General features: G+C 30.8%; 1 protein-coding gene across 1 annotated transcript; it reads right to left on the reverse strand.

Moving 5' to 3' along the window:
* Nucleotides 1–721: 721 nt before the first annotated feature.
* On the reverse strand, nucleotides 722–4,154 carry LOC120087679 (disease resistance protein RGA2-like). Its single transcript, XM_039044534.1, has one exon. It carries the CDS (start codon nucleotides 4,075–4,077, stop codon nucleotides 781–783), a length of 3,297 nt encoding a protein of 1,098 aa, XP_038900462.1. The 5' UTR covers nucleotides 4,078–4,154; the 3' UTR covers nucleotides 722–780.
* Nucleotides 4,155–11,334: the final 7,180 nt, after the last annotated feature.

An 11,334-nucleotide genomic window follows, 5' to 3' on the forward strand; every position in this document is an offset into this window, starting at 1 on the left:
TTCCTTGTGGAGATGACCCGATCTTGCCACTCATACTACGTAATATGGATAGTATAGATTGGAGTTCATAAATATCATTTGATTCGTGGTGTTTGGGAGCGACACCAAAATGGTGTAGTCATTACTTCTGCTACTGCTAGTTAGTTGAAGTTCTAGATCGGTAAATATAAATATCATTTGATCGATCTGAGGGAGGACTATGACACCCTCGTTTGGTCCATGAATGTGCGATTCAATGACTGAAAATGATCACAAAAAATAGTTCCGGACACTTTTTAAATGTCATATCTTACATGGCAGAGTTGAAACCATCACCAAAAAAAGTTCATGCGAAATGGGTTCTAGATGCTGCTGGTTTAGTCATTAAGAACTAAGACTTGCAAAGTAATGTTTTCTTTCCTTTTCTCATGTTTTTTTATTGCTTCTATATTTCTGTAACATCATGCTCACGAGTTGTTGCTATTTCTAGTTTAAACCTTGAATTCGGATGAGGCATACTGAGATCCCAAGTATCTATTTTTCTGTTTCTTTGTTTCCTAAAACAAACAAATCGTTTGTTTTATAACTATTTCTTTTGTTCGTTGTTTTTCTTTTCCTTACTTTTGTTATATAGTTGAGAAAAAATTTAGTAAATATAGTATAGAAAGAAAGACATACACATTGCACACAAGTTTTTTCTCATGCAAACAATTTGCACTAGAATTACACAAGCTAGCTAGGATAATCCTGAATCACAATTTGCATTACAACAAAAACTTATACAAGAAGAAGACAGAGAATTTAAGTCAACAATAAGGAATACGAAAGACTACAATTACAATCCAAGTAAAATTTAATATTAGGAAGATGAGAAAGCTTTGCCATCTCCATGTCACCTTCAGTACCAAGTTGTATTTTTGGACAATGAATAACATACAAATGACTTAATTTGGTGAGACGTAGCATTGCTTCTCTTGACGGAAGTCGTTTCAAATTTTCACAGTTAGAAACACTGAGTGTATGCAAAGATACAAAGTTTCCCAACCATTCTGGCAAAGTTTCAATGGCATTGAAACGTTGTAGTGAAAGAAATTTCAAAGCCGTCAAGTGTTGAAGTTGTTGAGGAAGTTGAGTTGCCTTATTACCCCTCAAATCCTCAACTAAACAAAGTTCTTTGAGGGAAGGAAGTTGCATGAGAGGGCTAAAATCGTAATTTTGTATGCATCCAACAATTTTCACTGACTGCAACTTCATGAGATGGCCTAACTCTTCTGGCAGCTTCTCCAATGGACCAATGCTTAAATGAACCAACTTGGGCTTAGTTTGAAAATTTAAGCTCAAATAGGAACCATTATGATCTATTTCCATGAGTTTAATGGAATGGCAAAATTGTAACCCATTTGGAAGTTTCATCAATTGATCACAATGTGAAATGCTTAATAACTCAAGGTGTTCCTCCTCATTCTCATCACAAGAACCAAAAACATTTGGAATGTTTGATAATTTGGGACATCCATGAATTTTCAACTCTTTAAGGTGGGGAAAAGTTGTAACATTTGATGATGCATAATCATCATGTGTTGTTATTTCTTCCCAATGCTCTAAGTTGATCATCCCCTTGAGTATAAATCTCTCTAGCTTGGAGAAGAAAGTCCTTTGGTTTGACTCATAATTTCCATAGAATTCCTTGCCAATACTTTGGACACTATCCAAGCCATAAATCTCAAGTTCTTTTAGATTGTTTAATTGCCCAAGCATTGGAAACCTTTCACAATTTTTACAATCCCATAAACCAATTGCTCTTAGATTCTCAACAAAGATCTTGTTAGGCAAACATTTGCCTGCAAAGTTGTGGATTTTCAGTGACCCAAGATTTTTGGGTGGTTGAAGTCCTTCCAACACTTCCAAGTCACTGCAACATGTAGCAGTATTTCTTTGCTTAGACCAGTTAAAGGCTAACCCATCTAAGTGTTCTTTGCCCTCCAAGCTTCCTTCATTGGCTTTCTCTTTACTTTGTACTTTCTCTAGACAAAAAAGTTGCAAACTATCTTTCAAGTTTGGCAAAGGTCCAAGTTCTGCAATATCACAACCCTTCTCCACTGCAACTACAAAAATAGGCAATGTTTGAAGCTGAGTCAATCGACTTAAATGTGGAGGCATCTTCTTGGCAACTAAATTCTTCATCGAAAAATCCAAATGTCGTAAACTGACCAATTCTCTTAAATTCTTTGGAAGATCTCTAATCATTGAGTTTGCAATTCTCAGTGTCTGCAAATTATAAAGCAAAACAATGGATGGTGGAAGCTCAACTATTTCAGGATCTGAAATTTCAAGATATCTCAAGTGCTTTAACTTCCCAACTGAGTTTGATAGCTTGTATATGGACCATGAGTTCACAATCAAAACACGCAAAGGAAGAAACTTGGTAATCTTATCATCAACCAACTTCATTTTTTCTTTTGGAAGTGTTTCTTCGTATGAAATCATCGTGCGTACCTTGCTTACATTCTCCAATAAATTGCTAGAATTTAGTTCCAAGTTTCCATCACTTGAAACTTCACACGCAATATCATGTATAAGATCGTGCATCTTGCAACTTATAATTCTCCCTTCACTATCCTTCTTTGCATCTTGAAATAAGCATCGAGACAACAAGATACTGAAATACTCATCTCCAACATTTTTTGTTCTTACGTCGATTCTACCTCCTTGTGCTTGAATAAATCCCTGTGCCATCCACATTTGGACTAGTTGCTCTTTTTGAAACACAAAATCTTTCGGAAAATTTGAACAATAAGCAAAACATTGCTTTAAAGATGAAAATGGTAAACGATCCACACTTAATTTTAGTATGGATAAAGTAAAATTTTCATCTTGAAATGTACTTCTTACTATACTTTCCAACATTTTCATCTGTCTCTCATCACCCCCTTCAAACTTTACTGCCCTTCCTAAAACTCTTGCGACCAATGGCACGCCACCAATTTTTTTGACCAATTCTTTTCGAATCACCTCCAAGCTCGAAGTCATTGGTAATCCATAAGCACTTGCACTCTCTTTGAATAAAGACCAACAATGATTATCAGATAATTTACATAAATGATGACTAGGAAGTGTTTCCATGATTTTTGCAGCATCTGCGCTCCTTGTTGTCACTACAACGCTACTTTTGGATTTTCGAGTGATCTTTATTAAACATTTTTTCAACTCAGCCCACAAAATTTCATTTTCGTTCCATACATCATCAAGCACAAGAAAATATCTTTTTCCATGCATCTCGTTCTGGAGTTCACCAAGTAAGACCTGTTTATTGTCCCCTCCTTTGGAAGTAGTACAAGTTACACTCTGTAAGATTGCTCCCAAAATCTTGTTGACATTAAAAGGTTCAGACACACAAACCCAAATAGTTTTATCAAAATGTTGTTTGATCATTTGATGATTGAAAACCATTTTTGCCAAAGTTGTTTTACCCAATCCACCCATACCAACAATTGGCAAGATGGATATAGCTTCTTGTTCTTTACTACCATCTTCAATCACTTGTTTCACTATACTTTCAACTTCAACATCTCTTCCCACAACTTCTTCATAATCATCAAGCTCTGAGATTGTCTCTCGAGACTGACTAATAACATTACTACTCTCAGATTCTACAGATCTATTACACACAAGTTGTAAAGGACCAATCTCAATGGAATAATGTTTTTGCAGCAAATTCTTAACGCTCTTCATTTTTTTCGCCATCTTACTACGAAACATGAAAGTATTGTTAGAAGGCGAAATGAAATTGCATACCATCTTCATCTTTTCTGTTTGCACCTCTCTTCGAAGATCTTCGTAAACAATTTCGTCTAATAGATCGTCAGCTTGATAAATAAGATGTTGAAGCTTCTCCACCCAATCCTTGACAGGATTATAATGTAACTTTGTTGTGTTGATGTCGTTTAATATGCCTTTAGCATAGCGTAATGCTTCTCTTAGCTCCAACAGATCTTCCTTGAAGCCCCATGCGAGGCTAATTTGTTCACTTGCAACTGCCATCACCTTCTCTAATGTTTGTTCTGCAGCAAAAGTCAATAGGAATGTTAACTCAGCCATGGCTTTTTGAGTTCAGTGCTATCTCTCAAACAAACGATTTGGGGAAGAATTAGATTATTCAAATTATCTCAAAGGGTCTATAAAGCAATGTGGTCCTTTGTTGGGACAGGGGAAGCTACATAGGAAATAACTAATACAAACAAGTCTTTGTTTTGAAATAATCAACCCGCACTAAAGAATATTTCAAACACTATTCATTTTACCTTTTGCTTAATTATTTAGAAATGTATGAATTGAAAAGTCGTAGTCTTGTAACGATTTTTCTTTTTTATTTTCTTTAGTTTTCTGTTCTTAGAAGAAATACTTGTACTCTTTAGTCCAATTTCTTAAAACAAAAACAAGTTTTTTGAAGACTATATTCTTTAGTTATTCTTATTGGTGAATATAGTATTTTTATAAGCTTCATTTTTAGTAACCAAAAACTAAGGTCTCCATTTGGAAACGATTTTGGTTTTTAATTTGTTTGTTTTTAAAATTTTTACATATTTTCTCTAAATTTTTAATAATGATTTTCATCTTTATTTAAAAAGTACTTGAATCCTATTCAAACTCTAAAAGTAAAAACAAGTTTTTGAAAATTATTTTATTAGTTTTAAAAACATAGTGTTGAAAGTGGAAAACAAAACATAGAAATTTATGAAGGAAAATATTGTTTATAAGTTTAATTTTCAAAAAAAATAAATAAATAAAGTTATCAAGTCCGGCACAAATTTGTTGTTTATTTTTTAAATCTGTGCCTATTTTCTCATAATTTTTTAATCATGTTATTTTCACTTCAAATTAATATATTAATTCTGACAAAAATTATTAAAAAAAGTTTTTAAATTAAAAAGAAGGATTTTAAAAATTAGAAAAATAAAAGAAATTATTTACACAAAATAATAAATTTAATCATTTTAGACTTCTATCAGCTTCTATCGTTGATAAACAATTATAAATTTCTATCGTCCGCTATCAATGATAGACTTCTATAAATTTTAATTACTAATATTGTTTTTTTTTTTACTATTTTTTTTAAATACTTTGATATTTTTTCTATTTGTGAAAAAATTTCTTAAAAACTTGAATTTCGAAAGGAAAAGAAAACTGATGGGCCTAAATGTAGGCTTAATTTTCAAGGATGAAAATGAAAAAAAAAAATGAAACAATTTTAAATTAGTGGGGCATACATGTCCTCAAAATTATGACCCTCTTGTTTTATTTAGTAGTTGTTAATCAAATAATAGATGTTGAATTGGAGAATTGAGTAGCAAATAAAATATTGTGGCCATGGTGATATACCTAACATAGCACGATAAAATAATGGATAATTGTAACGGATAATATTTTTAGAAATAATAATCAAGTGTATAACGTCATTTAAAAAAAATTGTAAATATAGCAAAGTCTATCCGCGATAGACTTTTATCGTTGATAGATTCTTACTAGTGATATGATTTATCACTGATAGACTGCTACCAATAAAATGGTCTATCACTGTTAGACTATTTAAATTTTGCCATATTTATAATTTATTTTTTTTACATTATGTTATATCTTCTAATACTTTTGGTGTAATGTTCATAAATAAAAACAAATAAATAAACAAAAGTATAATCTATCTATCTCAAGTGAGGTTTGGAAACCATGTATTTTGAAAAAAAAAATCATTTCCTTATTTGTCTGTAGGTGATAAACACTAATAGACTACTATCATTTATTGTTGATAGATGTGTACTTACTCTTTTATTTTAAACTTATTTCTAAAACGAAATCAAAGCCCACCACCCTACCTTGCCATGTCAAATAGGAAGCGACACACTCCGCACAAAGTTTCCTCTCCCGTATTGTGAGTTACTATCCCTTGATCATTGACACTACTCCAAACATATGACTGCATTTTCCAATTGAAATGGAATATTACTATCGAAACTAAATTGTACATCCAAAATAGCAGTCTTAAGAAGACATGATCCCAAGCGAATACTTCACTCAAGAACTAGAAGAACTGGCCTTGGAAGGAAATCTTTATTGAAATCATAATCTTTTAGAAGCTTGCATAAAATCCCAATTTAGGTAGTCGGTCTATTTCCTTGTTGTCTCGTTCTATCAGTGTCTATCATTGATAAACTATGATATTTTACTATATTTGAAAATGTTTTTAGCAGTTTTGTCTTTTAAAACAATCTTTCTTTCTTCTTTGATGGTTGAGCTATCCGTGTGAAAAACTTTGTGACCTAAATTTTCTTGAGTCAATTGGATAATTATTTGATTTTTGAAAATTAAAGAGAAAAATACTTTCTTTGCTCCTAATTTTGGGTCAACATTTTACTTGGTAGCTAGAGTTTTAAAATGTTATACTTTTACACGTTAAGTTTTGAGTTTTGTTACAATTTAGTCTCTAAATTTAAAAATTTTACAATTTTATTGTTATGAATTTTTTATTAATTTGATTCCTAGATTTCAAGATTTAAAATTTTAATATATAAATTGTTTTATTCAATATTCATTTTTCATCTTATTTTTAATGTATATTAGTTAATTTTTCAAAATTAAAAATAATGTAATAAATTAAGTTTTTGTTTTTTCAACACCGTTCAAATTAAATTTAAAATTTCAAGTCACAATTATTTTAAATTAATTAATTGACATTAAGGTAAAAGATTAAAAGTTAATATTTAGTGAAGAATCGAGGTTAAAGTGCAAATCTTAAAACCTACAAACCTTAAATTTTACCTATAAACACTATTTTTACCATAAATCTCAAAACCTATAAACCTTAAATCTTAAATTCAAATTAACATCAAATCTTAAGGACAAAAGTAGAGACCAAATAGAAATTAGACCCAAAACTTAAGGACTAAAAACGTATTTTTCCCAAAATTATACCAATAAACACTATTTTTACCTATTGTTTTTTTTTTTTGTCTGTTAATTACTATCCTATTTGAGAAAAAAAAATTGTTTTTGAAATTTATGCTTAATTCCTCTTTTCGTATTTCTTGAAGAAACAACAATTGCATTCTTAGTTAAATTCTACGAAGAAAGTTTTTGAAAATATAGTCATGTGTGGTAACCATTTTGATTTTATTTTTTTATTTTTTAAATTAAGCCTATAAACACTGTTAGAGTTGACATTTAACATATAGAAGTAATTTAGATCCTAAGCACTTCAGCTACATTAATTTTAGACAAATGACATGCATGTTAATTTTCCAAAATCTAGGGTTATAAATATACAACCTTTGAAGAAACACTCAATTGCTTCATTTCACCGCAAATTTCTTCTTGGAATCTTGATATAGACAACTACAAGAGTTCTTTATTGTCTTTTTGGCTTTAGATTAGGTAGTGGAAGCCAAATTGAGATGGATTTTTGGGTGTTTATGAGTTTTTGTAGAGAAAAAGGTAAGAAAACTATTTTTCTTCTAAAAATTCAAATTGCATGAGATTTTAATCAAATTAAAAATTTTCTTTTATAGAACTCAAGCATGCAATTTAAATTAACCAAAATATGATACTTCATTTTGCACTAATCAAATGGATTTGGTGGAAGAAAAAATGGGAATTGTGGGATAATCCCACTTTCCCTTTTTTCTTCCTTTTTTTTTGTAATTTATTTATTTGATTTAAATAAAATAAAATCAATTTAATTTAAACGATAATTAAACTTCAATTTCCAAACTTCTAAATTTAATTTATTTTAAACAAACAAACAAACAAATAATTAAACAATTTAATAATTCAATTTAATTTAATATAAAATATTAAATTAATGAAATACATAATTGATGTATGAACCCATATTCATATATATAATATTTAAATCAAATTAAATATTCAAACTCTACGGTTTGTTTAATTCGATAATTAAATATTAATTATATAATAATCCAAACCATAATCCAAATTTGCACATTACAAATTCTCTCAATACACTATTGTAAGGTTTAATCCATTTACGAGCTAGTAAAGGGACCCAATAGGCCTACAGATCATGAGTTCCAACGATCAGAGATTAATTGGCTAAACTCTTTTAACCGATTAATCAACATTCGTTAACTACCGAGTCACTCTACTAAAGCCCAGTATCTACACTCTCTGCACTGTTGATATATCTCTATCCTCGTGATTTAACCATAATCATAAGTCGATCCTTCACAGGTTATTCATAATTACAGTTGGGTCAAAATTACCATTTTTAACCCTATAATATAACTTGCACCTTAAGTCTTCATTGATCCACTAATGAACAATTGGTTTATGATCCTACCAATAAACCGAGTCTCTCTTAGACATAGAGAGGGTGGAGCCTCTTATTCAAGACTAGGAATCAAAGGGAACAACCTATCTACTAACCTTGAAAGTGGGCATGAGTGAATTATTCATCTTGCAGGACTATGTCCCTAACTATCTACCCAGTGTTACCTCCAAAATGGAAAGCTTATTGAGTCACCGTTGTTGAGCCACCCTCATCCATGCAGATTAAAGGATAATCCCAAATGAATAAGAGTTCATAGTTAGCTTATGATTAAGATCGAGTTACATTAGGTCATCAAATTGAAATAGTAAGTTTTAACAGTATAATAAAAAGTGACTATTTCATGGTCTGGTCTTATGCAAACATCTTTTGCATAAGATGTCCCCACTCGCATGTCTCTACATGAACGACCTTGGGATCACGTCATTTGTATCACATACAAAGTAGGTAGCATCCATAGTGTCCCCAAGGTAAGGTACCTAACACTGTCTTATACTTCTAGACCATTTTGACTATATACTCAAACTTGATCCACTTTTATGTCTCTACATAAAGTTCAAGTATTCATGCTATAGCCAAAGACTCGTTAGTTTATTAAATTTTACAAGTGCAATTTACATGTTCAATAACAACATTATTGAATAAACCTCAATAATAACTTTATTGTAAATTATAATAAGTTTAAACATTACAAACTGTGAATTTTAGGACATACAATCATTACAAGGAAAACCACATTTCTTGATGTTTGAAATTTTAAATACTTGACGTTTTTATGGAAAAAAAAATAAAAAAATACGTGATTTTAAAGAAGAAACGTCAAAAATTGTTTTAAAAAAGTAGATGTTGTGCATTTTTTTCGAAAAATACAGTACTTGATATTTTAAAAATGTCAAATTCAATTAATGGTTCCTTGACGTTTTAAAAACATCAAGAATACTAGAAGATACAGGGAAGTGTTGCAATGTTGAAAAGTAGTGTTGCAACGCTACGAATTTTGACGAAAAATGAAAAACGTGCATGCCTCATGCAAACAATGTTGCGACGCTCTCAATAGCATTGCAATGCTACGGGTTTTGACATAAAAATAGTGCGTCTTTCAAACAGCATTGCAATGCTCTCAATAGCGTTGCAACGTTGTAAGATAGATTTAAAAGAAATTTTCCAACCGAACTGCTCGTTTTTCTTTCTTCTCCTCGCAAAATTTCTGTAATTCTTCTTAGTTTTTCTCTTCCCTTTGATGCATCTTTGTTATTCCATCAATCTTGAATAGATTCTTCATTGAGGTATGTTGATTTGTTTTTATCAACTTTAATTCTTTATTTTCTTAGTTTGAGGCATGAACATTCAAAGTTAGGGCTTGATTTTCTTGGTTTAAAGCTTGAACTTTCAAAGTTAGGGCTTAATTTGTCATGTATATTCTTGAATCTCATAATAAATTCTTGTTTCATATTGTTCATGAATGAAAAATAATTTTTACACATTTAATTTCAGAGATCTTGCCATGTCGGGATTGCCACTTTATTTCAATACTTACCAAAGTTAGGGCTTTAATTTTAGAGAACTTCCAAGAACTTGCCACTTTTTTTTTAATTAAATGCTTGCCAAACTTAGACATGTCAATGTTTCTAATTTGTTAGGGCTTTATTAACGATGTAATGCAAATTGTAATTCTTGGATTTTGGGATTAATCTTAATTACAATTGTGCATTTTTAGTATAGGGTTGCAGGCCTCTTGTCTAGGGTTTTCCTTCATTGGAAACTTGGGTTCAATTTTTAGTTATTGGGATTAATATATGTTTAGCATATTAGAGCATGTGCACACCTTGGGTTCAATATTTTGAGGTTCAATTACACCTTGGGTTCAATTCTTTTAGATGTTTTTGTCTATATTTTCTTATTTGCCTTAAGGTTCTCTGATTTTTTTTTTCTTCAGGTTGGAATGTTGTAGAGCTAGAAATGACAAGTTGTATGTATTGGGAACTTGTTTGTTTTCCACAAATTTTTTTCTGAAGTTGATTGTTGCTTATCATCTTTTCTTACTAGATTTACAATCATGGATAAATCGTGGATACATAATAGTAGATTATCCAAAGTTAATGAACTGGGTGTGGAAAACTTCATAAAATTTTGATTTTTTTAATACAAATAACTCCTATTTTCGTTGTCCTTGTTTGAAATGTTGGAATTGTGAATAGCATAGTAGCAAGGGTATTAGAGACCATTTATATGTCAATAGTATTGATGAATGTTATAAAATTTGGTTTTGGCAAGGCTTCCTAACTCATCCTTTTCTGGAGAATCTTCTAAGTTTGACACCCATATGTTTGAAGAGACTGGTGTTGGATGTTTAAAAGAAATGGTTGAAGTTTCTCACGAGGAATATTTAAGAGATCCGAATGGATTTGAGAAGTTGCTTAATGATGCTAAAAAACCATTATACGAAAGATGCAAAAAATATACTAAGTTATCTACACTAGTCAAATTGTATAATTTAAAAGTTAGATATGGATGGAATGATACTAGTTTTTTCAGAATCACTCAAAACCATAAAGAAAATTTTGCCTACTAGTAATGAGCTCCCAAATTCAATGTATGAAGCAAAGAAAACTTTAGGTGCACTAGGAATGGAATATGAAAAGATTCATGCATGCCCTAATGATTATTGTTTGTATAGAAAAAAATATGCAGATGCAATTGAATGTCTTGAATGTGGTGAATCAAGGTTGAAAAATAGTAAGGATACAAATGAAAGAAACAAACAACTACCTTCAAAAGTGATATGGTACTTTTCCATCAATTCCACGATTCAAAAGACTTTTTAGAAGTATTGATTGTGCTAAAAACTTGATTTGGCACATTGATGAAAGGATTGTAGATGGTAAGTTACGACATCCAATAGACTCTTTGGCTTGGAAGTTAGTAGACTATAAATGGCAAGACTTCGATTCTAAACCTAAGAATCTTCGTTTAACATTGTCAGCCCATGGAGTATATCCACATGTGAAATGGGTTCT

The sequence above is a fragment of the Benincasa hispida genome, chromosome 10, assembly GCF_009727055.1.
Source record: "Benincasa hispida cultivar B227 chromosome 10, ASM972705v1, whole genome shotgun sequence".
In the NCBI taxonomy this organism is placed as follows: Eukaryota; Viridiplantae; Streptophyta; class Magnoliopsida; order Cucurbitales; family Cucurbitaceae; genus Benincasa; species Benincasa hispida.

Excerpts from the sequence above, each read along its gene's own strand:
- LOC120087679 (XM_039044534.1), bottom strand. The coding sequence starts at position 4,077 with ATGGCTGAGTTAACATTCCTATTGACTTTTGCTGCAGAACAAACATTA.